Source organism: Ogataea haglerorum (genome assembly GCF_019207285.1).
Source record: "Ogataea haglerorum isolate 81-453-3 chromosome Unknown 81-453-3_NODE_20_length_135169_cov_94.441210, whole genome shotgun sequence".
NCBI lineage: Eukaryota > Fungi > Ascomycota > Pichiomycetes > Pichiales > Pichiaceae > Ogataea > Ogataea haglerorum.
The window spans coordinates 29,068-56,352 of NW_025065170.1; the positions used below are offsets into that span (position 1 = coordinate 29,068).

General features: G+C 46.5%; 22 protein-coding genes across 22 annotated transcripts; 12 read left to right on the forward strand and 10 right to left on the reverse strand.

Moving 5' to 3' along the window:
- Positions 1-114: 114 nt before the first annotated feature.
- On the forward strand, positions 115-1,452 carry KL911_005207 (uncharacterized protein; the record flags this gene model as incomplete). The annotated part of the gene is made up of 1 exon (XM_043200584.1): positions 115-1,452. One exon carries the CDS (start codon positions 115-117, stop codon positions 1,450-1,452), a length of 1,338 nt encoding a protein of 445 aa, XP_043051993.1.
- Positions 1,453-1,469: 17 nt separating this feature from the next.
- KL911_005208 (uncharacterized protein) lies at positions 1,470-1,700 on the reverse strand (the record flags this gene model as incomplete). Its single annotated transcript, XM_043200585.1, has 1 exon — positions 1,470-1,700. The coding sequence occupies one exon, from the start codon at positions 1,698-1,700 to the stop codon at positions 1,470-1,472; it is 231 nt and encodes a 76-aa protein (XP_043051994.1).
- Positions 1,701-1,810: 110 nt separating this feature from the next.
- KL911_005209 (uncharacterized protein) lies at positions 1,811-2,539 on the forward strand (the record flags this gene model as incomplete). The annotated part of the gene is made up of 1 exon (XM_043200586.1): positions 1,811-2,539. The coding sequence occupies one exon, from the start codon at positions 1,811-1,813 to the stop codon at positions 2,537-2,539; it is 729 nt and encodes a 242-aa protein (XP_043051995.1).
- A 19-nt stretch (positions 2,540-2,558) lies between these two features.
- Positions 2,559-4,400, reverse strand: KL911_005210 (uncharacterized protein; the record flags this gene model as incomplete). The annotated part of the gene is made up of 1 exon (XM_043200588.1): positions 2,559-4,400. The coding sequence occupies one exon, from the start codon at positions 4,398-4,400 to the stop codon at positions 2,559-2,561; it is 1,842 nt and encodes a 613-aa protein (XP_043051996.1).
- Positions 4,401-4,731: 331 nt separating this feature from the next.
- On the reverse strand, positions 4,732-5,386 carry KL911_005211 (uncharacterized protein; the record flags this gene model as incomplete). The annotated part of the gene is made up of 2 exons (XM_043200589.1): positions 4,732-5,280; positions 5,360-5,386. The coding sequence occupies 2 exons, from the start codon at positions 5,384-5,386 to the stop codon at positions 4,732-4,734; spliced, it is 576 nt and encodes a 191-aa protein (XP_043051997.1).
- Positions 5,387-5,490: 104 nt separating this feature from the next.
- Positions 5,491-6,879, forward strand: KL911_005212 (uncharacterized protein; the record flags this gene model as incomplete). The annotated part of the gene is made up of 1 exon (XM_043200590.1): positions 5,491-6,879. The coding sequence occupies one exon, from the start codon at positions 5,491-5,493 to the stop codon at positions 6,877-6,879; it is 1,389 nt and encodes a 462-aa protein (XP_043051998.1).
- Positions 6,880-6,903: 24 nt separating this feature from the next.
- Positions 6,904-8,655, reverse strand: KL911_005213 (uncharacterized protein; the record flags this gene model as incomplete). The annotated part of the gene is made up of 1 exon (XM_043200591.1): positions 6,904-8,655. One exon carries the CDS (start codon positions 8,653-8,655, stop codon positions 6,904-6,906), a length of 1,752 nt encoding a protein of 583 aa, XP_043051999.1.
- Positions 8,656-8,753: 98 nt separating this feature from the next.
- KL911_005214 (uncharacterized protein) lies at positions 8,754-10,493 on the forward strand (the record flags this gene model as incomplete). Its single annotated transcript, XM_043200592.1, has 1 exon — positions 8,754-10,493. The coding sequence occupies one exon, from the start codon at positions 8,754-8,756 to the stop codon at positions 10,491-10,493; it is 1,740 nt and encodes a 579-aa protein (XP_043052000.1).
- Positions 10,494-10,578: 85 nt separating this feature from the next.
- KL911_005215 (uncharacterized protein) lies at positions 10,579-11,223 on the forward strand (the record flags this gene model as incomplete). Its single annotated transcript, XM_043200593.1, has 1 exon — positions 10,579-11,223. One exon carries the CDS (start codon positions 10,579-10,581, stop codon positions 11,221-11,223), a length of 645 nt encoding a protein of 214 aa, XP_043052001.1.
- A 43-nt stretch (positions 11,224-11,266) lies between these two features.
- On the forward strand, positions 11,267-12,053 carry KL911_005216 (uncharacterized protein; the record flags this gene model as incomplete). The annotated part of the gene is made up of 2 exons (XM_043200594.1): positions 11,267-11,906; positions 12,019-12,053. 2 exons carry the CDS (start codon positions 11,267-11,269, stop codon positions 12,051-12,053), a joined length of 675 nt encoding a protein of 224 aa, XP_043052002.1.
- Positions 12,054-12,432: 379 nt separating this feature from the next.
- KL911_005217 (uncharacterized protein) lies at positions 12,433-14,313 on the reverse strand (the record flags this gene model as incomplete). Its single annotated transcript, XM_043200595.1, has 1 exon — positions 12,433-14,313. One exon carries the CDS (start codon positions 14,311-14,313, stop codon positions 12,433-12,435), a length of 1,881 nt encoding a protein of 626 aa, XP_043052003.1.
- A 56-nt stretch (positions 14,314-14,369) lies between these two features.
- Positions 14,370-15,497, reverse strand: KL911_005218 (uncharacterized protein; the record flags this gene model as incomplete). Its single annotated transcript, XM_043200596.1, has 1 exon — positions 14,370-15,497. The coding sequence occupies one exon, from the start codon at positions 15,495-15,497 to the stop codon at positions 14,370-14,372; it is 1,128 nt and encodes a 375-aa protein (XP_043052004.1).
- A 112-nt stretch (positions 15,498-15,609) lies between these two features.
- On the forward strand, positions 15,610-17,943 carry KL911_005219 (uncharacterized protein; the record flags this gene model as incomplete). Its single annotated transcript, XM_043200597.1, has 1 exon — positions 15,610-17,943. One exon carries the CDS (start codon positions 15,610-15,612, stop codon positions 17,941-17,943), a length of 2,334 nt encoding a protein of 777 aa, XP_043052005.1.
- A 64-nt stretch (positions 17,944-18,007) lies between these two features.
- Positions 18,008-18,292, forward strand: KL911_005220 (uncharacterized protein; the record flags this gene model as incomplete). The annotated part of the gene is made up of 1 exon (XM_043200599.1): positions 18,008-18,292. One exon carries the CDS (start codon positions 18,008-18,010, stop codon positions 18,290-18,292), a length of 285 nt encoding a protein of 94 aa, XP_043052006.1.
- Positions 18,293-18,485: 193 nt separating this feature from the next.
- KL911_005221 (uncharacterized protein) lies at positions 18,486-19,244 on the forward strand (the record flags this gene model as incomplete). The annotated part of the gene is made up of 1 exon (XM_043200600.1): positions 18,486-19,244. The coding sequence occupies one exon, from the start codon at positions 18,486-18,488 to the stop codon at positions 19,242-19,244; it is 759 nt and encodes a 252-aa protein (XP_043052007.1).
- Positions 19,245-19,303: 59 nt separating this feature from the next.
- Positions 19,304-19,633, reverse strand: KL911_005222 (uncharacterized protein; the record flags this gene model as incomplete). The annotated part of the gene is made up of 1 exon (XM_043200601.1): positions 19,304-19,633. The coding sequence occupies one exon, from the start codon at positions 19,631-19,633 to the stop codon at positions 19,304-19,306; it is 330 nt and encodes a 109-aa protein (XP_043052008.1).
- Positions 19,634-19,797: 164 nt separating this feature from the next.
- On the forward strand, positions 19,798-20,660 carry KL911_005223 (uncharacterized protein; the record flags this gene model as incomplete). Its single annotated transcript, XM_043200602.1, has 2 exons — positions 19,798-20,550; positions 20,637-20,660. 2 exons carry the CDS (start codon positions 19,798-19,800, stop codon positions 20,658-20,660), a joined length of 777 nt encoding a protein of 258 aa, XP_043052009.1.
- A 25-nt stretch (positions 20,661-20,685) lies between these two features.
- On the reverse strand, positions 20,686-21,714 carry KL911_005224 (uncharacterized protein; the record flags this gene model as incomplete). The annotated part of the gene is made up of 1 exon (XM_043200603.1): positions 20,686-21,714. The coding sequence occupies one exon, from the start codon at positions 21,712-21,714 to the stop codon at positions 20,686-20,688; it is 1,029 nt and encodes a 342-aa protein (XP_043052010.1).
- Positions 21,715-21,834: 120 nt separating this feature from the next.
- Positions 21,835-22,146, forward strand: KL911_005225 (uncharacterized protein; the record flags this gene model as incomplete). The annotated part of the gene is made up of 1 exon (XM_043200604.1): positions 21,835-22,146. One exon carries the CDS (start codon positions 21,835-21,837, stop codon positions 22,144-22,146), a length of 312 nt encoding a protein of 103 aa, XP_043052011.1.
- Positions 22,147-22,187: 41 nt separating this feature from the next.
- Positions 22,188-23,137, reverse strand: KL911_005226 (uncharacterized protein; the record flags this gene model as incomplete). The annotated part of the gene is made up of 2 exons (XM_043200605.1): positions 22,188-22,595; positions 22,886-23,137. 2 exons carry the CDS (start codon positions 23,135-23,137, stop codon positions 22,188-22,190), a joined length of 660 nt encoding a protein of 219 aa, XP_043052012.1.
- Positions 23,138-23,310: 173 nt separating this feature from the next.
- KL911_005227 (uncharacterized protein) lies at positions 23,311-25,428 on the forward strand (the record flags this gene model as incomplete). Its single annotated transcript, XM_043200606.1, has 1 exon — positions 23,311-25,428. The coding sequence occupies one exon, from the start codon at positions 23,311-23,313 to the stop codon at positions 25,426-25,428; it is 2,118 nt and encodes a 705-aa protein (XP_043052013.1).
- Positions 25,429-25,837: 409 nt separating this feature from the next.
- KL911_005228 (uncharacterized protein) lies at positions 25,838-26,858 on the reverse strand (the record flags this gene model as incomplete). Its single annotated transcript, XM_043200607.1, has 2 exons — positions 25,838-25,861; positions 26,040-26,858. The coding sequence occupies 2 exons, from the start codon at positions 26,856-26,858 to the stop codon at positions 25,838-25,840; spliced, it is 843 nt and encodes a 280-aa protein (XP_043052014.1).
- Between the last annotated feature and the right edge of the window lie 427 nt (positions 26,859-27,285).

The following is a 27,285-nucleotide window of genomic DNA, read 5'->3' on the forward strand; positions in this document are numbered from 1 at the left end:
TTAAACAGATAGATTTCTTAGAGATTTCTTAAACTGATAGCGTACTAAGGTCTCGGGTGTAGTTCTGCTAAGAATTTTTGGTGGATTTTTCACTGCACAAATTGTTTAGCAGATATGTCACCAAACCTACCGGCAGAAAGAAAGGCCGAGGCGACGGTTCCGATCGATGAGAGTAAGTTACTGGGCATTGATATTTTGCCTTCGGTCATATCTGGGAATCCATACTTCACGGCCGGTGGAGGCCTCATGGTACTTGGAGGCTCCTTGGCTCTTCTTCGCAAGTCTGTGGGCTCCTTGGCCAGCTTAGCGTACCGGCGAATGCTTGTGGATCTAGAGTTGCGAAGTACAGATAAATCATACGATTGGTTTCTTCATTGGATGTCCAACTACAAACACAGATCTTCTAGACATTTAAGTGTTCAGACGAAATACGTTCAGCACCCCAACGGCTCGATCTCTACGGGTTTCTCCTTTGTTCCTGGCCCAGGAAATCATTGGCTAAAGTACGACGGAGCCTGGTTTTATGTGAAGCGCGAGCGTTCCGAGAGATTGCATAATTCCGGTGTACCAACAGAGACTATCACATTGACGACATTGTATAAAGACAAATATTTGCTGGCATCGATCCTGGATGAGGCACGAACAATGGCAATGAAAATGGCAGAGGGGAAGACGGTCCTGTTCAAGTCATGGGGACAAGATTGGAGACCTTTTGGTCAACCACGCAAAAAGAGGGTGATGGACTCGGTTGTTCTTGATTATGGTGTTAAAGAGGCCATCATTAAAGATGTGAAAGAATTTCTTCAGTCTGGAAAGTGGTATCATGATAGAGGAATTCCCTATAGAAGAGGATATTTGCTTTACGGACCACCAGGATCTGGAAAAACCAGCTTCATACAAGCTCTTGCCGGAGAGCTTGACTATAATATTGCAATATTAAATATTAGCGAGCCCAATTTGACTGATGATCGACTGGCATATTTGATGAACAACATTCCAGAGCGTACCATATTATTGCTGGAGGATATTGACGCTGCTTTTAATAAACGTGAGCAGAATAGAGAACAGGGATACGTTGCCGGGGTGACATTCAGCGGCTTATTGAATGCTCTAGATGGTGTCGCTTCTGCTGACGAAATTCTCACTTTCATGACTACCAACCACCCGCAGAAACTGGACCCTGCTCTTCTGAGACCAGGAAGAATTGATTACAAGGTGTTGATCGACAACGCCTCAAACTATCAGATCCAGCAAATGTTCCTGCGGTTCTATCCTGGAGAAGATGAGAAAGCGGACGTTTTCATGAAAAGATTCAATGACCTCAAGCTGCCTTACATCAGCACGGCGCAATTGCAGGGCTTATTCGTGCAGTTCAAAGAAAGTCCGGACGCTGCTATCGATAACATCGAGGTGCTCAAACAGCCTCACCTCAACAACTTCTTTTATGAATGATGTATAGTAATGATTCGCTAGCCTTTGAACCGTTGTAGCATCTCCAATTTTGCATCTTCAAGATGTTTGTGCAATATCTCGGAACTCGCGTCTTGCTCAGATATTTCGTTAGCCTTTTTGACCAGTGCGTTCATGAAACGAAGATAGTTCAGATACAGAAGTAACTCAAGATTCTTCTGCTTGTACTTCAACGGCTTTTGTGCACGCAATACCTTTTTATGTCTGGCAGCAATCTTTTGGTGATTCATCTGCCTTGTTTATTATTACGAAATTTTAGGGTCTTATTTTCCTTCTTGATTTCGAAATAGGGCTGTGCTAGAATGGGGTAAATTGAGGAGTAGGCAGTGTTTGGTAATTTATGTTGCAAGCGTTCAAGAACTACGTTTCCCCAAGCCAACAGCTAAGGCTTGTCCTTCTGGATTTCAAGGATCCAAAGACGTTTAGCAGAATAATGGCCACTTCTGACGAATCGCTCGGAGGATTCTCTACCGTTCACTTTGATCCTTATAGAGACAAAGACACCGGGAATCTGTGCGCACGATTCCATGGAAATTTAAACCTCAACCTTCCCGCTGATCCCAAGGTGAAAGATTCTGGATGGGCTATGTTCAAGACCAAAGATCGCCAGAAGAAACATTCCTTCAGGCCGTTTTATTTGAGCAAGCGATTTGCAAACTTCTGGTGGGACTTGTCTACGTTCTACGCGGTTCATTTGCGCGTGAAAAACCAAACTCCTGCACGGAAGTTCATGATCAACTTTCAAACGGACACTTCCTCGAGAACAGATCTATTTCAGCACAGGGTCTTTCTTGAGAATAATAGTCAATGGCAAGATGTGTTCATCTCATTCAGTGATTTTGTACTCACAAACAAGGGCAAAATACAGATCCAGTACGATGAGGAGTTTGAGAAAGATCGTGTGAGAAGCGTTGGGCTCTCCATTGCTGATAAGAAATTTGGAGAGTATAGTTTACTGATAGACACTATCGAGTGCCTCTACGGAGACGAATATGCGCAAAAGTTGACTCAAGCGAGAAACAATCCACTTTTACAGTCTAACGACTCAATGATAGATAGGCTCAATTAAGAATCACCGTATTTAAAAGCTATTGGCCGCGGATCCTCTTGGCGCTTTCTTCCGGTGCTTCAGATTCTCTTTTGCGCTCTTCCGTGCGACCTTTTGGAGGATTCAAGAGAGAATATACGGTCGTTGATGACGTGTTCTGGAGAGCAGGGACAGATGTGGCGCTCGCTGAACTCGACGAGTTTGTTCTGCTCTGCTGTGCTATCTGTTGTTGCTGATGTTCATGGATCGCCCGTTGGTTCATTTGCGAAGGTACCGAGCTGGGCGGATTGTTCAATGAATAAGCCTGACTTGATCGTTTTTCCTCTGCCGCCGACTGTGATGGCATCGACCCTGCTCGTTTCAGGTTGCTTGTTGGCGAGCCTGAAGGGGCTGGAGTAATGTTTTGAAGATAGGAGAGTGAATTGGCAGAGGACGATCTGGTGTTAGCATTTTCTCCAGGAACTCCCGACAGCGTTTGCATTATCAGGGGTGGAGGCGGTTGTCCTGCTCCGGGAGAAGATCGCCGCACAGGGCCCGGAGAACCCGAGAATGGCATAACTGCTGAAGAATTGCGACGCTCTGGTTGCTGAGCTGACTGGTGTGACGTATCGCTCTCATGCAATTGGCTCAAAATTGCTGGCGATTGTTCACCCTGTGGAGGTGGAGGCGGACCTGTGTTGATCATTGAAGGCGTTGCAGGTTGCAATGGATCAAATACAGATAGGTTTCTGGGCCTGTTGGAGGATCCACTGTATCTGATGTCTTTGTACGGCAGTTGGCTTTGGTCATAAGGATGTAACGACGACGCGGCGGATGAGTTGCGAGGTGGCGGCTGGGGTATTTGAGACAGAGACGTATGAGGGGTGTGTACCGGAACAGCAAGAGATCCATGGCTGTCCGAGAAGATTGACCCACCCTCTCCATAGTGTCCGAGGCCATTTGTTACTTGTTTGAAAGCCATGTCTCGCGCAGCGCAACGTTGAAGAACGTTGGTTTTGAATTTTTCCAACTCCGAAAGCAATTTTGTAGTCATCATTTCGTTAGTTGACTCTTTGGGTATCAATCCGACCACATCCTTAAGAACATCCAGAAGCGAGACACAATCATAATTCGTTTTTGTAAGGTCTTCTTTCACAATTTTATAGCGATATGTCAGAGCTTCGTATGCTCTAAGCAAATCGTGATACTGGCCTGCGAGTTCTAGATAGTTTAGTTCCTTGGGTGGCATAGTCGTGTTCATCTGCTGTTGCACATATGAATTAGTGAGTCTAGCTTTCATGTCCGTTTCCTCTTGCAATGTGGTATCGTAGAGATCTCCCGGACTACTTGGACGGTACCTGTAGGGCACGTAATTCTGGGCGTCTTTCATTCCCTCTGTCTGGGGAAGTTTCAAACTGTGGACTTCCTTCTGCGAGCTGACATTCTTAAATGAGCGTCGCTTGATCTGTGTTAGACCCTCGATGTTTCCTTGTCTGAACCAGCCAGATGAGTGTTTGAATTCCCACACATATGATGCGTTGTTCGACGAGTTAGATCCTTTTCTGGAGCCCGTCTGATCTGATGGAGGTGGTGTCGTTGTTAGCGTCTCGTTGTTGAAGTTGTCGTTCACTTTATGAAAACCGTACATGTTCAGCTGCCGTATGAACGAAGCAATGTTTGCGTGTTTGAAATAATTGCTCAATACTTTTGTGAACTCTTCTGAAGGAAGCACATAAAAGGACGTCTGGTTCGAATGCCACCATATAAGGTGATCAAGGTTGTGGTCTTCCAACATTGCATACAATTTGTGGATGAACGAAGTGTTAGGATTTTTCGTTTCTTTATCCTTGTTTTCTTTTGTTTCATCATGTTTGGCCACTGTCACCGGCTCTTCTGACGACATGACGGCTACTTTTGGCACATATGATGACTTCAAGCGATCTATTTCACCAATATCGCACTGTTGGTGAGGCTGCACTGGATACTTCCTTTTCAACAAAAACCTTTTTCGGCAACTTTTTTACCGGATCGAAATTGTCTTGAAATTCTGAAAGCGAAGAATACCCTAGGTTAATCAACGGGCTTGCTGACGTGTGAACTGTCTGTGGCTAAAGCCAGGAGAGTACAGGGCAATTTAGCAGTATCATGACAGTCGGACTTTACTTTCCGCTGGTCGTAATATTTAATGTATATGCAGAGAAACAATAGTAGCCAGAAAACGTCATCGACTATGATCAAACGATCCTATTCAGAAGGCTGTAGGATTGATGTTGAGCTTTGTTTAGCCATCTCACAGCGCTTGAGGATGCAGAGGCGCTCGAGATGCGGAATCTTGCATCGAATTTAGCTGCTGTACGCATCTCTTTGAAAAATGCTAACATAATCGCCGTGAAATATAGTCGCACCAAACTGGTAATGACTGTTAGAGCAACGGTGACAAATAGTTCGTAGGCCCCAGATGCAGATTGGGATGAAAGGTCCTCGGTGACAGCACGGGCAGTCAGCTGCACATAGTTATCGTGCTCGGAAAACCACAACCAGGAAAAATAACCGGTGTACAAGAAACCGATCACCGTGTCGAGTAGATAAACAAAAACAACAAGCGAAAACCAGTTTATATTTGGTGTTTGTACTCTCCGGAATCCCTGAATATATAGGACCATAACTGCTGTTGATGAGAGATAGTACACCCATTGCACGGCATCGATGGGATGTCCTGTCAGGAATGAAAGCAGACCGTACACGCCACACATCTTATTTATCACGGCGTAGAGCAGCACCAGCTCCACGCCTATGTAAAGTGGATATCCGACAAATTTCTATCATGTTAGTCCCGGACAACTGATCTGCCATGCGACATACCTGCGGTAAGCTTTTTATAAGCACCATCTATAAAGAGTTGATTTCTGAATTAGATGAATTTAAATCAAAACTGTCAGTACAAGTTCGTGCATAGATTGGAAAAAAAAAAAAAAATTTAAATATTTGACAATATGAATGAACTGAATTTAGACGACTTGAGTTTGTCAGATTCTGACTACAGCTCTGATGAAGCCGTTATTGGGTCAAATTCGTCTAAAAGTGCTTCAAACCAAGCCTTGAAAGAAAAAACCGAACTTCTGGACAAATATGCGTCTCATATTAAGGTGGATCAGATCAAACACAGAATCACCAGAGATAAAGCGGAGAGGGCTACTGTAGAGCAAGTTCTCGACCCTCGAACGCTGAGGTTCTTATCCAAGCTATTTAAAAACGGAACAATCACAGAAATCAATGGATGCATATCAACAGGCAAAGAAGCCAATGTATATTACGCATTGAATTCAGAAACAGGAAAAGAATATGCTGTCAAGATTTACAAAACTTCCATTTTAGTGTTTAAGGACCGTGAGAGGTATGTGGACGGTGAGTTCCGGTTTAGAAATACTCGCAACCAATCGAATCCTCGGAAAATGGTTCGCTTGTGGGCTGAAAAAGAGTTCAGAAATTTAAAACGGTTGCACGCTGCTGGAATTCCTTCTCCAGAACCGGTGGACCTCAAATCGCATGTTTTGGTGATGGAGTATTTTAGCAAAGGAGATGGGTGGCCATCTCCAAAACTGAAAGACTACGAATTTCAAGATGATGAAGAAGTAGCCCGTTTTTACATTCGACTACTCATTTACATGAGATGGCTTTATCAGAAATGTCGGCTGGTGCACGCAGACTTGAGTGAGTACAATACTATTGTGCATAAGGGCGAAGTGTACATATTTGATGTTTCACAGTCTGTGGAGCCAGATCATCAAATGTCGATGGATTTCTTGCGAATGGATATCAAAAACGTAAATGATTTTTTCTCCAGGACGAAAAACATCAATGTTTTCCCTGAAAGGATGATATTCAGGTTTGTGATTGACTCGTGGTCAAACCTGATGACTGAGCTGATCCCTGAAAAGAACGAGCGGCGATTGGCATTGGATGACCCTGAGAACTTGGACTTGCTCGAAAAATACCTGGCCACATTACCTCACAAGACTGAAGACGATCAGGAAGACATTATTTTCAGATCTTTGCATTTGGTGACCTCGCTGAACCATTTGGAAGAGCGCGATTTCGATAAGTTCAAGAGCGGTCAGGTGGACACCTTGAGAGATTTAGTAAAGGACTCTTCAGAAGAGGAAGATGATGACGATGATGAGCAAACCGAGCAGAGTGAAGACGAAGAAGGTGAGCAGGAGGAAAGCGAAGACGAAGAAGGAACGCCAAAAGGAAAGAAGTACGAAGACAAGGAAGCCAAAAAGGAAAGAAAGAAAGCTGCTAAAGAAGCTGCTAGAGAAAAACGCAAAACCAAAATGAAAAAGCATGTTAAAAAGAAGCTCACTAAAAAAGGTCATAAGTAGTTCATAGAAGATATATTTCTGCACTCACACGCTACCACCGCTTTGATCTTTGCCTATCATACCTGCCATCTCAAGCAACGCCCTCCCATCATCCCAATGCATAGCATTGAGCTTCTTCCTTGCTTCTGCCTCCCGGTTCTCCCATTCCCATAACTTTTTCTGTTCCTCGAGCTCTTTCTGAGATCCACAGCCCCAAACTTCGAGGTTGGTGATGTTGATGCTGATTTCGAACTCTGGCACGTTGTGCGGAAATATTGAGCCGGTTTTGTATGTTCCTGGCACAGCCAGGTGACGGAAGCAGGCAATTTCCATGGCAGCCTCAATTGTGAGCGACACTTCTCCTGGCTTGAAAATCCGGACATTGTTTTTGATGAGTGGGGGCTTGCTACCAAAGCCAAGCCCTCCTCCAAGTGTGTTGAAGTAGGCGTAATTATGTGCATAAGCAGAAGACGGGTATATGATCTGTCTGGGAGATAATTGTGCGATGAAGGAGTGTTCGTCTCCGAAACATTCACTGTTGCTTATTTTCCATGGCTTTTGTAGGTAAACCATGAATGTATACGAGTCATCATCGGCTGAAGGCGGTTGAGGCGAGTTGTTGTTCGATGCGTGAAAGCGAGGATATTCGGTAAGAAAAGCGGCATATTTTTTGTTTTTTGGGACAGGCCCCGATGACGGTTGCATCTCGATTAGTTTACCAGAAACTAAGAGTATGGTGGGTGCGTTCCACTTAAAGACTTTCGATTCCATGGAACGCATGCTAAATCCAGATTCTGCTCCCACGAATAGTTTTTTGAGCCTCGTGAAAACAAGCTCGTCGGGCAGTATGGTAGCCAGCTGTGAAAGCATCGGACGTGTCAGAATACGAGAATCTGCAAATTCAATGTCGTGGAGAGTCGTTCTTGTACTATAAAGCAGTGAATCCAGCAAATGGTGTAGTGGCACAAGCAAATTCGGCATAGTTCCGTTGGAGTACGAAGTACCAATGATTTTCTCGAACGTGGAGAATATAATTTTTTTAGATGTGTAGTTTGAGCTCGTCAGATCCAAGTCAAACGAACGCAGTAGGTTCATTGCCTTCTTTTCGTACTCTAGCCAACTTAGATCGTCGAACTGGAAAAGCGCTCCTAAAGGTTGCGAGTGTTTAGCCTCCAGACTGATGGGTGCTATGTAAAGTAGCAGTGTCAAGACCCTGAGAAGCTTTGATGCCGGTAAAGGATACTGAGAGAATTCAATACCGTCAAATGATTGTACTTGAGGAATAAGCATCCATTGAAGCTTATCTTGCAAGTAAACAACATCCACCAGGTCATCTGAACAAAGTATTTTCTCCGACTTATCGGGATCTGACTCGTTCCTTGAATCAAAGCTCAATGCCAGAAAAATCAGCATGAGAAAGTAGCGGGTGTTATTACCGAATAGCTGAGCAAACTTTTCCGGGTTCAGGATCGCCAATACTTTGAGCACCCCTGCAACATTGAGATCGGGGCCGGTACGATAGTTCGGAAATCGGGCTAAGAAACTAATGCAATTTGTCATATCCTGTGTTGCCGGTGTCTCCGGAAGCTCGATGATATTGGTTATTTGTCTCATCGTAACGACAGTTGTTCCTTGCAACTCTTGAAGACCCAGATTATCTCGAAGCGACATCAGTTCAATTGGTTGAAAGGACCGTGTTACTTCCCTAATAAACGCACTCTCCAATTCACCCCGCGAAAGCTTGCCATTGGTGAATGTGGCTGTTTCCTGGGACTCCGTGCTTGAAGATTGGCCCATGGCAAAAGATATCTGCAGGTAAAAAAAACTATAGGACGAAAATATGACAGAAATAATAAAGCAGGATAAAAAAATTTAAAAAAATAGTTTCCAGATCCATGGCTAAAGACAAGAAAAAGGAGGTTGTCACTCAGGACCCTCGGTTTGCGAAAGTGTACAGTGACCCGAAGTTCAGACTCCCGAAACGCAAAGACCTGAAGGTTGCTGTGGACGAACGTTTTACAAAGGAGGAGTTGAAGCTGGGAAAGAAAAGGAAGCTAGACAAGTACGGACGTAAGATAAAGGAGGACAAAAAGGACGATTTTGATAAATTCTACAAGAGGGAGGGCGAACAAAGTGAAGAAGAAGAGAGTGAAAGCGAGAGCAATAGTGAGAGCGAGCTAAGTGAGTCTGCATCCCACATTCTAGACAGAGCAAGAGGACTTGTGTCTGAAGAATCATCCTCTGACGAGAGCGACAGCGAGGACGGTAGCGAGCTTGTCAGCGAAGGAGATAGCGAAGAGATTCAACTTGAAGATGAACCTCCAGAAGGAGAGCCAACGAGTACGTTTGCGGTCGTGAACCTTGATTGGGATCACATAAATTCCGCAGACCTTTTTGCTACCTTTATGGGATTTGTCCCCAAAGGAGGAAAAATTCTTTCTGTGAGCATATATCCCTCTGAGTATGGAAAACAGCGCATGCAGCAGGAACAGATAGAAGGCCCTCCAAAGGAATTATTCAAGTCGAAGAAGGTGGAAAGCGATTCGGACGACGAGGAGGACCTAGACCTGGCCAAAGCAGCTAAAAAGCTTTACACGGAAGACGACGGGATCGATTACAACTCTAAGGCTTTACGACTATACCAACTTCAGCGACTCAGATACTACTATGCTATCGTGAGGTGTGACAGTGTGCAAACATCGCGTGCTATCTATGAAAATTGTGATGGAACTGAATACGAGTCGACTGCCAATCACTTTGATCTTCGTTATGTTCCTGAAGATATGACATTTGATGATGCTCCCAGAGACGAGTGCACGAAGGTTCCGTCCAATTACAAGCCTAACTCATTTACCACCGATGCGTTGCAGCACTCCAAGGTGAAACTCACATGGGACGAGACTCCTGCGGAACGTCTTGCAATGGCTTCCAGAGCATTCTCGCAGAAGGAGATTGATGACATGGACTTCAAAGCTTATCTGGCCTCTGACTCTGAGGAGAGTGACAAGGAGGCTGTCAGCAAGTACAAAAGCCTCGTTTCCGAGGTGTTAGAGAAGAAGGATGAGAACGATGTTGACATGGAGATAACTTTCACCCCAGGCCTAGCGGGACAGGAGGAAGAGAAAGAGAACGAGGAAACAACGATAGACAAAATTAAGAGAAAAGAGAAAGAGAGACGGAAGAAACGCAAGGAAAAGTTGAAGGAACTGAAGAAGGCAGCGGAAGAGGAAAAGAAGGAACGCAAGAAGGCTGGCAAAGCTCAGAAACAAGACTTGGACGAAAAGAAAAAGGCCGAATTGGAACTGCTAATGATGGATGAGGACAAGGGACCTGAACATGAACATTTCGACATGAAGCAAATGTTGAAGGAGGAGAAGAAGAAGCGCAAGGACAAAAAGAACAAGAGCAGCGCCAAGCAATCGGAGGAGACTGCCAATTCAGTTGACATTGATGACAACGACGACCGTTTCAACGAGATCTTCGAGGACCATGCCTTTGCCATTGATCCAACGCACTCTGAGTTCAAGCGCACTGCTACCATGGAGAAGCTGATGAAGAAGCGCAAGGCTAAGGAGCCTCGAGAAAAGAACGAGAAGTTGGGAGACCTGGTTCAGAAAATCAAGCGTCGTAAATAGATAGTAGACCAAATTAATTATTTTCCACGATTTTTTTGTTGTGGGTGTTTTTTCTTCCAATTTTATACTATTTTTACGCGTTGTCATGAAATTTGGATTCCTGGTTCCAGTGCTGTTGGCCGCCAACGCGGCCCACGCTCTCCACTTCTACATGGAAACCGATGAAACAAAGTGTTTTTTTGAAGAATTGCCGAAAGATACGATCGCAGTGGGCAAGTACGAAGCTTATGAATGGAGTCCTAAAGACGACGATTACGTTCCTGTGAATAACCTCAAAATGGAGATCACAGTGGACGAGACGTTTGACAACAACCACCGTGTTGTGTCCCAGAAGAACGCTCCGACCGGCCAGTTTACGTTCACATCTTACGACTCAGGTGAACACAAATTCTGCCTCACACCAAGACACTCTGACTGGTCGAAACGTGCCAAACACAGAGTCTACTTTGATCTCGTGATTGGAGACGCAAAGCCACTCGTCGACTCGAAGAGAACGGGTGATATCAACTACTTGACCCAGAAAACCAATGAACTGGTCAAGAAGCTCCAGGAGATCCGCAGAGAGCAAAGCCTGTTCAGAGAAAGAGAAGCTGTGTTCAGAGACATATCCGAGTCCGTGAACTATCGTACTGTGAAGTGGACCGTCATCCAGGTCATTGTTCTGATCGCCACTTGCGCTTGGCAACTGACGTACCTCAAGAGCTTCTTCGTCAAGCAAAAAGTTGTCTAGTTATAAGGCTGTGCAGCATATAAAAAATATTTCACTAATAATCATGTCTTTGTCCTTGAATGAATACCTCCGCTACGGGCGGCAGCTCATAGTGCCTGAGTTTGGCCTGCAGGGCCAGATCTCGTTGAAAGAGTCTCGTGTACTGGTTGTTGGAGCCGGGGGTTTAGGGTGCCCAGCTTTGCAGTATCTTGTCGGAGCTGGTTTTGGCACGGTGGGAATCGTGGATCACGACACAGTCGACATGTCAAACCTTCACAGGCAAACCTTGCACACAACAGAAACTGTGGGGATGCTGAAATGCGAGTCAGCAAAGCTCCAACTGGCCAAACTCAATCCGTTGGTGCAGATCAACACTCATCCGGTGGCTCTCAGTCAGGATAACAGCTTTGGAATATTTGAGCAATATGATATCGTCTTAGACTGCACGGACACTCCTGCCACCCGGTACTTGATCAATGATACTGCTGTGCTCCTTGGATTGACGATTATTTCTGGATCTGGACTCAAAACCGAGGGCCAGCTGTCCATTCTGAACTTCAACAACACCGGCCCCTGCTATCGTTGTTTCTATCCAACGCCGCCACCTCCCAGCTCTGTGACTGCTTGCAGCGACGGTGGGGTCCTTGGCCCGATTATCGGGATTATGGGGGTGATGATGGCCCTGGAAGCTATCAAGGTGGTTAGTGGCTACTATTTGAGGGAGGATGTGGAGTTTCAACCCTTTTTGTCTTTGTACAGCGGTTACGGTCCGTTACAAAGCTTACGGACGTTCAAAATGCGCAGACGGTCGCCCAGATGCCGAGTGTGCAATCCCGAAACGCGAGACATAACAAGGCATGTGGTGGAGACAGAGCTCGACTATGCGGTGTGGTGCGGTAAGATGGACTATAATGTTCTGGGAAAGGACGAAAGAGTCTCTGTGGAGCAGCTCTCTGCGCAGAAAGCGCCCTACCTGATTGATGTGCGACCCAAGGAGCAGTACTCCATTGTCCACCTGCCCAACTCGATCAATATACCACTCAACGCACTGAAACGCATGAGCACTCTGGACGTGCCGAAAGAAACTATGATACACGTTATTTGTCGATTTGGAAATGACTCGCAGCTTGCAGTGAAACATTTGAAGAGCATTGGGTACGAGAACTGTGTGGATGTCATAGGCGGACTGACGCAGTGGTCCAAACAAATAGACCCCAATTTCCCTGTATACTAAACTGATTTTGCGCTCAGAATTCGTTCCACAGCCACCAGTCCATTAGCAAACGAACATGCCATCAAACCGGAACAGGATGGCGTGTTTGCGAGTGCACAGCTTGTCACATTAATTCTATTGTCATAGACGGAGTGGCTTTCGACGTCTTTCGAGTCCGACGTTGCCACATATTTGAGATCCAAGCGAAACTCGTCTTTGCTAACGTCCATCTTCATCAGACGCAAAGATGCGGGAGCCACCTTCAGCTTGGCAGTGCTGTGTATTCTTCTGATTGGGTTGTATAATCTTACCGAACCATTAACGTAGCCTGCCACAAAAAACGGAGCAAAATCAGAGGCTCCTACGGAGAACACCTGGTTATCGTCCCACAAGTTCAGTGTAACGTAGCTCTGGACGTCTTTTTTGCTCACAAACTTCGGCGTCTTTGTGGCATCCGCAATCACGAACCCGTCAACCAGAGCAGAGTACTGGATCTGGGTGCACGGGACCTTGGTCTTTTGAGACTCTGCTATCACCCTCATGTTGTCCAGATCAATCAGGTAATAGTAGAAATCCGTAGACGATATCACCACTATGCGGGTAGGCGCGCCAAAAAGCGAGTCAGAGTACGTCGACGTCACAGAGACAATGTGTTCGACGTCAAGGCCAAACACAAATAGCGGTTTATCGGGCTGCGTAACATCCACTTCGGCAAGATAGCCGTCGCGCAGTCCCAGAAGGAGTGTGGTATTGGATGTCCAGTCGCAGGAGAAGATCTCAAACTCAGGAACATTGATAAGCACTGACGGAGCAACGAGACATGAATACCGACCAGACTCGACGAAGTGCTTATCAACCCTCATCACTCTGACAACCCCGTCTTTGCAAACACAGGCCAGCAGGCTTTCTTCCGCGTTTGAGCTGAGAAGCCATTTCATCGAGGTGATAGCTCCAAAGGGTATAATCATAGTCTTAGCATGGATCACTGCTCCCTTATCTAGATCCACCTCGTAGACCTGTAGTGCCGCATCGTAGCTCTCCGGCTGGCAAATGGACAACTCTTTGCGGACCGAGGTGTCCGTTCCGGCGTGGTCTATCACGGAAACAAATAGATAGTGTTTACCATCAATGGGTTTATTCAGAAACGAGCTCACCAAGGGAACACCGCCCGTATTGACCACAAACCCCTGTCTCAACACGCTGTTAGTCGGATACTGCGCATAGCCTTCGGCCCTGAGCAGTTTGCGTACGTCATCATCAAACCCAAACTTGACGGGCGCTGTCAAATTCACACGCGAGCAGACGGCCTCATATGTCAATTCCTCCTCGATAATATCTCCAATGCCATCAGGGATCGCTTTCAGTGGTTCAAACGGATACTCTTGCACGAGCTCATCATTCACGTGGAAAATATTCGGCTCCATCATATCCCGTCCTAGCTGAAACTTTCGAGCGTAGGACTGGTTCAATGCGTGGAAGTGCAATACTCTCGTCTCCCCCTGATGCGTGCTCTTGACCCCCGGCCTCTGATGCCAGGGATTTGAAGCGAGAGGTGTCGATTGCTGGTAGTACTCTTGTTCAAGGGTGCGATAGAGAGTCTCATCTATTACCGTCTTGGATGGCGGGTTCGAGCTCTTTTTCTTTGCAACGTATCCCGGCGGTGGCACCCAATCTTTCGGCTTGCGGCCCCTGGTCTCTTTCTTGACCGGAGTCTCGTCTAGTATAACGCGAGCGTTGCCAGGCTCTTCATCGGAGGCATCGGCTGTTTTCACCTCTGCAAAGGCAGTGAGCAGCTTTTCAGCGGCTTGCTTGGCCACTTCACGGTTCTGGTGGCTTTTTACAGGCGTGGTATTGGCAGTCGACGTCGCCTGCGGCTCTGGGGTCGACGTATCAGACATATAGAGTGTTTACTTTTTGGAAAATAAAAGTGTGAGATTATGTAAGAGGCCATCGTTCAGCTCAAGCTCGATAGGGCCTGGTCGAGATCGGCAATTAAATCGTCAGGGTGTTCGACACCAATACTGATTCTGAGCAGCGTCTCTTGAACCCCTGGGTCAGTCATTGCACGCCATTCGATCATCGACTCTACACCGCCCAAAGAGGTGGCATGGTGGAAGTACTTTAGTCTAGAAGGCAGTCTCTTGGCCAGTTCAGAGGTTTTCAGCTCAATTGCAAAGACAGGACTGTGACCACGGAGTTGCTGCTTGACGAATTCCTCCTTTTGCAAAGAGGAGTGGTAAATCCTGTCCAGGGCCGGATATTTGTCCTTGTTGGTTGCAAAGTAGGCCACAATTTTCTCTGCGCTGCTGCTCTGTCTCAGGATCCTCATCTCGTACGTTCTGAGCGATCTCAGCAGCAGATAGCTGTCGAGATTCGCAATGGTGGTTCCCAGGAAGGTTCGGTCCGAAACCAGCTGGTTCTTCACCTTGATGTCTTTCGTGGCAAGACAGCCGGCGAGCAGGTCCGAATGGCCTCCAAAGTACTTGGTTGCAGAGTGCATCACCAAATCGACGCCGAACTCGAACGGCGTCTGCAGAGGAGGAGGAGCAAATGTGGCATCGCAGATCACGTGCGCGCCCCTCTTGTGGGCTTCGGCCACGAAGAAGCTCAAATCATGGGCGGTACCGAAGGGGTTCTCTGGGGTTTCTAGATGGAGAACATCACCAGGTCCCAGTTGGTCGTACTGGTCCAGGCTGACCTGTTTCAGACCGGATATTCTGGTAAAAATATTGGCTATTCCGTGACAGCCATGGTAACCGTTCCCAATTGCGAGCACCTTCGGATGGTAGTATGTGAGCGCTGCGAAGAACGCTGACAGGCCAGAGTTGTACACCACAACGTGGCCATCTAGCAACTGCTCTAAGACCGTCTCTGACTTCGAAGAATTCGGGTGGGAAAGTCTAGAGTACACAGGGTCCCTGGTGGTAATAACGCCCTCTTCAATATCCTTCGCCTTAACAAGTTTCTCTGGATCTTCGTTGTAGCTGAATGTGGTTGTAACATTGATTGGCTGAATAACGTCCGAGACTCTTCTAAAAGTGTTATCGTCGCCGTGGACCAGGTTGGTGCTGAGATGAGACATATTTTAAAAGATATAAAATCTGTATTTAGGGACCAGTTTGACAACTACACCGCCAGAAAACAAAATATTTCAAAAAAAAAAAAAATCATAAAAAAATTTAGAGCTCACTAGCATGGCGAACAAGGGCGGCAGAGTAAAGAATAGAGCGCTCGATGCACTGGAAATTGCCGAAGCAGAGCAGAATAGCTTCTCGGATACTGGAAGCGAGTCTGAGGGAGATAACCAGAAGTTCAAGTCAGGGGTTTTGACGGTTGACGGGAAGGATTTTGAGGATGAAGAGCTAGACTCTGATGAGGCCTTGGACTCGGACGACGAGTACGATGTTTTGAGCTCCAAGTTCTCGCAAACAGTTTGGGATAAAGGCGAGGCTGAAACGGGGTATGACAGTATAGACGAGAGCGAGTTGATTCCGCTATCGGAAGTCTGGGCTCGAGACGACGAAGAGCTGCAACGAGCCTCGGGAAAAGAGCTTGTTTTAGATGATAATCAGATTTCTGACGAAAGCAGCAGTGATGAGAGCGACGAGAGTGAGGAGGAAGACGTTTTTGGCGATCTGGAGGACGAAGAGCACGAGTTATCGACTGTGATGAGCCAGCTTCGGTCCAAGGAGAGTTCCAAGGCCCGCAAAACACTCATCAACGACAAGACAGAAGAAAACGCATTTCGGGTGCCTGCATCTGGCCAGAAACTCAGTCTCGCGGAGATGATGGGCGACATAGAAACCGAAAAGCCACTGCTTTTGAATGAAAAATCTGCTCCCGAGCCATTAGCAGTTCCTCTTCCGCAGAGCATACAAAAAAGACACGAGAGACGCGCAGCTTACGAAATTCAAAAAGCGGAGGTCGACAAATGGACAGACAGCATTCAAGCCAACAGACGAGCAGAAGTGCTTAAGTTCCCGGCCAAAGACGGCGTCCAGCACAACCAAACGTCTTCGTTCCAGCCTGCTGAGGTTCCTCTGACGAGCCTAGATAAGAAGCTTGACGGCTTGCTGGAGCAGTCCAATATCGAGAGCAAGAAAGCGGAGGATTTGTTTGAGAACATCGAGACTGCTAAGCTTTCGAAAGAGGAGATGGCCAATAGGACAAGAGAGCTCCGGCTGATGAGAGAGCTGATGTATCGAGGCCAAAAAGATGCGAAACGGCTGAAAAAAATCAAATCGAAAACATATCGACAAAAACTAAGAAAAGAAAAGCAGCGCAACAAGGAGCTCGTTGAAGGCTCCGACGCCGAAGATGAGGACGCAGACTACAAGAGGGCGGCGGAACGAATGTCGCTCAAGCACAAAAACACCTCAGAGTGGGCCAAGAGTATGATCAAGAGCGGGATGTCTAAGGACAGAGAGAGTCGAGATGAGCTGGAAGAGATGCTGCGTCAGGGAGAGAAATTGCGCCGGAAACAACTCGGATACGACGAAGGTGAGAGCGAAACTGATGAGCGAGACGTCGCGGAGATTGCTGCCGAACAAGTGGAGGACGATATTGAGCGGTCGAAGCTGGGCAAAGGAGTCATGGCCATGGACTTCATGAAGCGGGCTGAGGAGCGGGAGAGGATAGAAAATCAGCGACTGGCTACCGAGTTGCAGTACGGAGACGAGAGCGACGAGGAACAGGTGGCAAACGTGGTGAAGAACGCCGGAAGAAGAGTGTACACTCCTGGAGCTGCGGCAGCTGCTGAGCAGTGGAAAGTCGTGGAACAGAAAGCCAAGAAGGAAGCTGCCGAAGATCATGAAAAAAGCCTGGAGCGTAGACTCAAGGCCAAAAACGCCCCGAAGGAGAACAAGGAGCCTGAGCAAGCTAATCCCTGGCTTGCGGAAGCACAGCCTACCAGAGGCCAAAAAGTCCGGATTGTCGACGCTGACTCTTCACGTGTGCAAAAGAGCGCAGCAAAGATCAAGAAGCGGACGCACAGGGAGGCCGAGATGGATGTGGAGATCACGATCGGTGATACTCTGGACGACGAGCACGAAGGCGAAGCTGACAGAGAGCAGGACATTCACATGTTCCAACAGAAGGACCTGGTCAAACAAGCTTTTGCTGGAGACGACGTTGTCACTGAGTTTGAGCAGGAGAAGCGCGAAGTGGAGGAACTGGAAGGAGACAAAGAAGTTGACCTGACTTTGCCTGGTTGGGGCGAGTGGACCGGAGGCAACGCGAAGAGGAAGAAAAAGAAGATTGTGAAGACAATCAACGGCGTTGTGCCGTCTGATAAGCGGAAGGACAGAAACAAGAAGGGAGTGATAGTGAACGAGCGTGTGAACAAGAAAAATGCCAAGTACCAGGCAGGCTCCATTCCTTATCCTTTTGAAACTATGGAGCAGTACGAACGGTCCTTGAGACAGCCGATTGGACAGGAGTGGACGAGTCGTGAGATCCATCAAAAGCTCACCATGCCAAAGGTCATTGCCAAGCACGGAAGTGTGATAGCTCCTATGAAAAAGGAGTAGTTGTGGTCTAGTGATGCATCATATTTAATGTAGCATAAGAAAAATCAGGGACTTTTCGAACACTATGTTTTTTCGCAAACCAAGTATCGCTTCTATTGCCACGTACACCACTGTTGATCGCACGATCAAGCTGGCCGATGAGGTGCCCGTGAGCCGCAAAATCAGACTAAGGTCGAGTTTCGCTACTCAGCAAGAGGCTGAGTATGAGAACGCGTTTAGCATTGATGAAGCTGACTCCCCTGGCTGGTTTTGCTGGTTGTGGAGGCTGATGGGGTGGAGCAAAACAGAGGAAAAGGTGTGCGACTTATTTGATGTTTCGTTTGATTCCGACCGTTTCGAATTTAATTAATTACGTTTACTAATTTTACTGCCGTTCTAAAGTCAAACCAAGTAGCCGATCAGTAATGAGCAATGTGAAATTAGCGGTAGTCTGAAGCCAGCAATGGAGTTTGCGTCATCTCCTAGTTGCACTCTAGGCAACTAAAACTGCTACCGAAAAATCTGTTGCTCCCAAAACAACTAAATAATAAATTCTTACGCGTATGGTGACGTACGAGGAGCTTAAAAAGGTTTTAAACCACCAAACAAAGGCGGTGAGTAAGCCGTTGGTCTTTGACAAAGAGCTAGAACGGTTTGTGGAGCAGGTAGAAAGCGAAGCGGTCTCTAAGACTCAAATTGTGCGCATCATAAATTCCGCAAACAGATACTTGAACAAGCGATATGGTCAGTTTTTTCATCGCCAGAGTATAGTGCAGATCATTCAGCAGGTTCTGAACAACGAGCACGCGCTCGATCTGCAGCGCAAGCAAAAGCTTCTTGCACTGAACGCAATTCTGATAAATTTCGGATCAGATACCGTGATGGACGTCAATGGAAACTACCAAGACGAGCGCGGGTCCAACAACATCGATATGAACGGCATCATGAGAATCAAACAGGAGGAGATCCTGGGGATGATCGACGAATTACCAGAGCCAGACAAACTCAGAACTCAAAATGACGAACTTCTGGAGCGCTACGATGAGCTTCGTTTAAAGCTGGCAGAGAATCGAGCCCGATTGCTCAGGCTGCAGGATAAAAAAAAGTACTACGAGAAAACACGAAAGCTGCTGAGTGAAATGACGGACACGACGCAGGATCCCGATTCCACGTTACAGAAGAACCTTGTGCTTAACACCAACGACCAGCTGGTCAACGAGGTGTCGCAAACGCGAATTCAGCTTGCGATGATGAACGAAAAATTGCAGGACCCAGAATTCGCGGCCCAGCTAAGAAAAAAGCTCCATGTAGACCTGAATTAAATATCCAAGCCCTCTACGCTTCGCTAATAGAATTGAACGGACATCGCTTGATTTATACACTAATCGAACAAACCGAAACCCATGTCGTCGTCTTCCTCTTCCTCAGCAGCCTCTTCCTCCTCGGCAGCAGCCTCCTCAGCAGCAGCACCGGAAGCAGCGGCACCAGCAGCAGCTGGAGCAGCTCCACCAGCTGGGATAGAAGCAAGCTTGGTAGCGCCCTCGGCAATCAACTCCTCGACAGACTTTCCTTCAAGGGAGGATAGCAACAGGTTGAGCTTTTCTTGCTCAATCTCAGCACCAACCGACTCGAGCAGAGCAGTGATGTCAGCGGCAGATGGAGAGGCGTTACCGCCTTGTTGCAACAGAAGGTATGCGGCTAGGTACTTCATTTCTCTGGAACTGTAGAATAATCACGTTTAAGCTGTTTCAGCAGACTATCCTTTGATTAGTTCTGTGAAGAAATATATTTTTTGGTGAAAAATTTTGATGTAGGGTACGAAAAATTTCATTGACATCACGTGACACACAAACTCGAAGTTTAATCTTGGATCTAATGCCAGAGGAGTCGATCCTGAATGACTCGCTGCGCGAGATCGTTGTGGGCTCTGTTTCGGGCGCCATCGGAAAGATAATAGAGTTCCCGTTCGACACGGTGAAGGTGAGACTCCAGTACTCCAGATCTCTTTCCAGTCCTATCTTCACCTCGACCCTAGACTGCATCACTAAAACATACAAGAATGAGGGCATATACAAGGGTTTTTGGAGAGGCTTACCGTCACCAATGATTGGTGCATCGCTGGAGGCGAGCTCGCTTTTTTTCAGCTACAAAATAGCCCAGGATCTGATCAACATATCGCAAGGCAACCGGATCAACACAGAACTACCGTTTGGACAACGTCTTTTGTGTGGCTGTTTTAGTGGTATCACAACGAGCTTTATACTGACGCCAGTGGAGCTCATCAAGTGCCAGCTGCAGGTCGATAACCTCAAGGTGGGCCAGGCCAACTACACGTCGCTTGGTCACGTGATCAAGACCATTCTGAAGCAGGAAGGGGCACGGGGACTTTGGAAAGGACAAACGACAACGATGGTGCGGGAGGCTGGAGGGACGGCAGCGTGGTTTGGATGCTATGAGTATACACTGGATCGCTTCAAGGGCGACAGAGGTCCAGATTACGAATATAGAGCCCATGAGCTGCTCGTTGCTGGAGCCATGGCTGGAATTGGATATAATGCTTCATTATTTCCTGCAGACACGGTGAAGAATGTTATACAGACGAGCGAAACACAGAATGACATACTCGGGGTGGTCAAGAAGATATATTTAGCGCATGGAATACGAGGATTCTACTCAGGTCTCGGCATCACTCTGATCAAGACGATACCCGCGAGCGCGGCCATGTTTTACTCCTATGAGCAGCTCAAAAAGCTCTGGAATTAACTAGATAACGAGGTCCTTTGCAGGCAGGGGATTTTGTTTGACACGCTTGGCTTTCCGAATCACCAGGTCGGTTTTTTGGACGAGCTCTTCTTTGAAGTAGAACAGAAATGCAGCACTTAGAATACTTTGGAGCAACTTTAGGCTTAGCCCATTGTAGAGGTTCAAAACTCCCTCGTTCCTTGCGATATCCAGCATGACGGAAAGCATACCGGGTGCCTTTTTAGGCTTCCCGAGATCGTGAAGCTGGGCAGAGGACTCGATGTCATCAGGTAGCGATTGAACAGAGTCTGCTGCTGTTGTCTCCGAGCTTGAAGTAGCCGGGGCTGAATGCGAGTCTCTGACACTATGTAAGTGCATCCGAGATCTGACCGTTATGTAAGGATAGGTGACGATAGTTGCGATCAGCTTTCCGAATGCCCCTAGAATCAGGGCGTCGACAGAACTGAGTGCGCGTTTGCGTTTGGTAACTATAAGCGTCTTGAGCTGCTCGAAGATTGTGTACTGGATGATGGGGTTCAGAACCAAAAAGAGCGCCGGCACCAGGCCGCTGAATAGGTTTTTCCATCCTTCGTTTCTCAGAATCGATAAGATCACTTGGATAGTATTTTTCGGAGCATTTTTCCTGGATGATCTTTTCAAAACAGTCAGTCTGGTGTTGGCGATCCAGATTGGGTTCGTAACAACTCTGGAAACAACGCCAGCCACCAGTCCCGCTAAAATACTTTGAGACGCGGTCAATCCTTTTTTGAGTGTTCTGGATGAGCTCTTCTCTTTTCTGAGAGCTGAGCCTGTCAGTTCGTAGAAGTAATAGTAGACAAAGTTTGTTGCAGTTATTCCAACCAGCGCACTTTCCAAGCCATTGTATAGATTCTTGAACGCTTCAGCTGTTATTCTAGTGTCCTCTTTCTTCTTTTTCGAGGCCTGTGCTTTGGTGGAAAGAGTGACTAGTGGATAAGTCAAGGCCATTGAGATCAGGCCTCCCAGTCCACCCGCCACCCCGTGAGCTAAACTATCAACTTCCTTCGACATTGGCTGTATAAAGAAGAAGGAAGAGTAAATTTCTCGTTTGCTTCTCCAGATAGGCTACACCAAGGATCGGGTAACGATTAGATTTCCATTTCGGGATTCAAAAAATAATTTAAATTGATCATGTCGTCAACGCTTCCTTCGCTAAAGCAGTTTTGGAAACAGACCCTCTTCCTGTCTGTGCTCGCGATCGGAACAGCAGCGTTCGTCAAGTCGAAGGTCACCATTCGCCGAAAAAAACAATATATCAAGGAAACCTCGTCGTTTGACTCAACGCAGAAAAAGCAAATTGCAGACGTTAAACCTGGATTCCCTGAGAGAAATCCGAATGAGGAAAAGTACAAAAGAAAGAGCGAGTTTGAAGGAGCAGGCAACAGCTATATGAGCAGGAAACACGGTGACAAGCTAGCATGGTGGGGGCGTGGAAATGAATAATACAAATTTCTGTAAATATAAAATATAATACACATTTTGAACTACTGTTTGTCGTTAGAAGAGAAATAGTCGGCCATCTCTTGGTCCAGCTCCTCGACAGTCTTCTTTCTCTTTGGAACAGCCTTTTTGGTTGGCTTAGCCTTCTTCGCAACAGCCTTAGCCTTCTTTGGAGCGGCCTTACGCGAAGCCACCTTTCCGGATAATGCTGGAGCAACAGCCTGATTTGGAACGATTCTTGAGGCGAGAGGTTTCATGGCCGGGTCAACGATAAGCTCGAGTCTCAATGTGCTCTTTCCACCATCGATAGGGGCTCCGTTGTAAGACTCGACAGCCTTCTGCGCCTGCTTCGACTTCTGGAAGATTACAGTAGCAATACCCTTAGATTGACCTTTCTCGTTGTAGGAGAGCGAAACTGTCTTGACACCACCGATTTGCGATTGGAAAAATTCCTAGATTCGTTAGTAAACAAGCGACTCTATGGGACGGCATAGCGGAAGGTTTGTTACTGATGAACAGTGAAGCTTGGACATGGCAGTGCACAGAGACCAAGAGTGATCGGTTCGTCGTTAGAACAATCAGAACGTTTCAACAAGTATAGCCATGGTAGCCTTAAGCTACCCCGATCAGCATCAGTTTGCAACTGCGAATCCCCGGGGCCCGACGGCCCAGATTCTTCCATAATAAGCTTCAGCTTGGTCATCATCTTCGCGGTTTTGTCTATCCCTGTGTCTCAACATACCTTGACAGCATCGTTTTTGATGTCTTTAGGTAATCCATAGACAACGACCTTCGACGCGTAGTCAACAGGACTGGCCGGAGCTGGCGCAGGCTTGGAGAGGACAATAGGTTTTTTGGCATTCTTGCCAGCAGCGGCCTTACCAACTTTGGTAGGCTTGATAGTCTTCTTCGTGCCTTTGAAAGGCTTTTTTTTGAGAGCCGGCTTCTTGCTCGAAGCGATGATGGCATCCAATGATTGTTCTAACGACGACATGACTTGTTTAACGTGAAAGACGACGTGCTGGTTTTTTTTTTCCGAAGGCGAAAGGAGTGCAAATGTCGAGAGCCGTGCGGTAGGGTAACAGAATTTTATTTCCATTGGATGCGTCGCGTCGATCGCCCCCATTTCACTTAGGTATAGTTACATGCGTATTTGTTGTTGTGTTCATGGTGCCTACGCTCGACTACATATTTGTATCAGAGTTCGACAAACTCAAAGGAGTGGTAGTGAAACGGCAGTTCCCCTCGTCTCCGGCTGTTGACCAGTTGGAGGGACTCATTGACTTACTGATGCCCTTGAACCTGCACAAGTATTTGAATACTATCCATTACACTGTTGTCCCCCTGTTCATTGATCCAGTGTCAGGACTGATTTCTTGGCAGGAACAGACCAAAAACTGCGAAAGAATCTATCTCTACACCTTGAGCTATTTTCAAGAAGACAGTTCCTACAGGAATGGCACTGCAATGGCTTTGTCGATTCTTACTCGGCTGCCACTGTTTGATACTTTCAAGCCTCTAATGACCTATTTACTCCACAATGTGATGGCAACGCCCGATAAGTTTGATACTGTTGAGCTGGCACTCAAGGAACTGAACAAAATCAGGATTGCTGAGCTCGTAGACGAATTTAGGTTAAACAAGCATGCAAGATTCTTGCTAAGCCGTCTCGATGACCTGAGCGTTTCTGTGCCCTCTCGCTTGACAGAGTTTACAAAATCTGACCGGTTTTTCAGGTCCAATCTGAATCTTGGCAAGACCAAGTTCCCTCTTCAGATTCCCGCATTACCCCTGGTCTCGTCGTCATGTGCTATGTACGGTATTGACTTGGCCAGAGAACGACTTTTGAGGGACTATCTCATTAAAATGAAAAATATAGAGCTCGTTCTTCCAAAACAGCCATCCTTGGTACCCTATTCCTCGATCCAGCCACTACATGTGATTTTCAACGCTATTCTTACAAAGAAGAAAATCGTGCTCTACTCCTACGACTCATGCTATAACGACTTGATGGATATCGCTCAGGCGCTACTTCTTCTTGTTGATGGAGATTATCCATGCTATCCGATTCTAGATCTTGCCACTTTGGACATCCCTTTGCACCTGCCCCACTACATTGTCGGAACCTCAAATCTTCTATTCAAAGACCGGCTGCCTTGGGATTTATTTCTTAGTGTCGACTCTAATCAATTATTGGTTCGAGAAGAAGAGGACCTCTCTGAAAAGAAAGTACAAAAAAGGCTATCTTCGGAGTCAAAGTTCAGGCAGCTTTTTAGAAGAGGCACTCCATCTGTCCCAATTATAAAAGAGGGCATCGATCATATAGTGCTAGATAATTCCTGGGACCCAACATTTCCACTGATTGATCCAGAAGCTGATAAGGAGTTTTTTGCGCCCGTAACCGAGCCAAACTTCTTTTCAACAGGGTTCAGTTTCACGCCCTCTATTCCTTCAAATGCTGAACCGCCTCATATTCACACTCAAATGAACCAGTTAGTAGACAAACTTGTGGCAGATCATCATGGAGACCTGACGATTTATCAAGCATTGACCAAATACCTCTATGAGCTTGATTTTATTGTCTTCAAAGCATTCAAGTTCTACATTAATTTAAGCAAGCTGAAAAGCTATAGACATTTTGCTCTTTTGAAATTGGAGGAACCGGACTTTGAAGATTACACGTTAATCCCAGAATTACGACTTTTCATAAGAGAGAACCAGGTTGTTCTCCCGCTGGCCATCAACCATCCTTACAAAGTGGATATGCCGCCACCAATCAACAACAAACTGCTCGACTATTATACTTCAGTCGTGAATCAAAACCACAATTTATTCAAAACTTTTCAAAAGATAGAGGTACCAAGTGATACCGTGTATTATTGGCTTGATGGGTACTGTTTTGAGCTGGACCTTTATCTTTTGTCGAAAGAGGTTTCCCAGCTTCTTGAGAGGGGAAAAGACGTTGGCTTCCCAAAACGCAAACTGTACCAGCTCTTTAGAGCCATCAACCAGCTCCTGAAGTCCAGAACCAGCGGAGGATTTGAAAAGTTTCTTGCGGCGCTATATGTGCAATCTGGTGGCTTTGAATCCTTTGAAAACCTGCTAATAATTGCCTCAATCTATATTAACAAACCTCGCAACGAAAACGATGAGGTGATGATTGAATTCAAGCGGTTTCTTAGCCTGATACTAAATCACCAGTTCCTCACAGTTTATTTGCTACCGCTTTTGAATGATTTTATCAAACTTAGCATAAACGATTTTATAGATCATCACATGTACTAACCGCACATAAAATAGAATCTCCAGGGAATGTCCAGCTTATCGAGCTCGATTTCAATCAGTTTTAGACCACCCTGGTAGGAAGCGAGCTCTTGATCGAGTGCTTCAGCTTGGTGAACTTGGACTGATGGAGCACATGAGACACCTCCAAAGACATCCAGTATCCTGGTCCACTTCCAGCCAGTCATGATGTCATTGTACGATCTATCGGTTCCCTTAATTGCACGCTCAACTGTGTACCCGTGATTGTTGAAAAGAAGAATCAAGGGGCTGAGTCCATGCTTGATGAAAGCCGACAATTCTTGAATTGTCATCTGGGCTGAACCGTCACCTTCTAGGAGAATCACTCTCGATTCAGCACCCATTTCGCGATTTGCAACGGCAACGCCAAATGAGCAAGGTAGCGCCATTCCTATTGAGAGATAAAAATGCTGCCCTACTAACTTGACATCCTTAGGGAGCCTGAGGTCTGGGAGACCGAACATGACAGAACAGGTGTCAATGACAACTATATCCTTTGGTTGGATGAATTTCTGTAACGAAGATAGTAACTGTGATTGAGTGATCGCAGCTGTTGATGGGCTATATTCAATATGGTGTTCAATGCGAGGGACGGTAAACTGCGGGATCTTCAATGGGTTACAATTTGATACGATCTTAGGAAGTATGTGGACAAAACTAACATCGAACTTGGCCGATCCGATGATGATATTCTCGTGATTCATGATTATCAGAGATTCAGGGTGAACACCATTGTAGAGGGTGTGTTTTCCGGAGTTGATCTCGTTATTGAATGCACCAATGTGAATCACCAGATCGCAGGTTTGCACGAACTGCTGAACCTCTTTTTCCGAAGCATCACCAATGTAGTCACCCACATACGAAACTTCAGTTTCGTCAAGAACTGATTTTCCCATAAAAGTGGACAAGTTTGGAATATTAGTCTTTCTGACAAGGGAACGGACCTCATGAATGAGTCCGAACCTGTCCGTCAGAATGTCAACCAGCATGCAGGGGGCTGCGGAGCTATAAATCTTGGAGAGCACCAGTGATGCAAGCTGGTCACAGTACTCAATTGGCCTGATTTCCATAGGCCTATACAGATCCAAATCCCCCAGTCTAAGCGCACTAACAGGAATGTCCACCAGATCGCATGGAATAAATAAATAGCCAGGTCTTTTGGCTTCCATAATTTCCTTGATTAGAAAATCGATTTTCTCTGGAGCATCCTCCACACTTTTCAGGCTTTCCACCTTGCAAGCTAGTCTCTCAACTAGTGTCTCGTAAATATAATGGTCGGACTTGCTCGAGATCAGTTTGCCTGGCGCCACATGGTGGGTCAACTGCCCTCTGCTCTTTTGTACTGTCGACGTTGTGCCGACTATATGTAAAAGCGGAACAAATTCAGACCAGGCACCACAACAGGCATTCATGGCAGATAGTGAGCCCACTCCGTAGGTTGTGATCAGAACGCCAAACTTATGAGATGCTCTGGCATACCCGTCTGCCGCGTACCCGGCGTTAAGCTCATTACATCCCCCGTACCACTTGACATTGGTTGAATAGATATGTTCCAGAAGGGAAAGATTAAAGTCTCCAGGAACACCAAAGGCAGAAGTGACACCTAGGCTCTCAATTCGTTTGAATATATATTCCCCCAGTGGAATATGAGATTGAGCCGAAGAAAGAGGAAAAGGACCCATTTCCAAAAAGTGAGAAAAAGGGATCCTGCCCGATTTGCATTTCAAATCACTGGAGTGCCTGATTTTTCATGTTCCATTTTTGCGACACTTAGGTTGGTGCGCATTGTCAGCTCTAAGACGAGGAGTGGTTGCGCTGCTCTGTTCTTCCAACAGAACA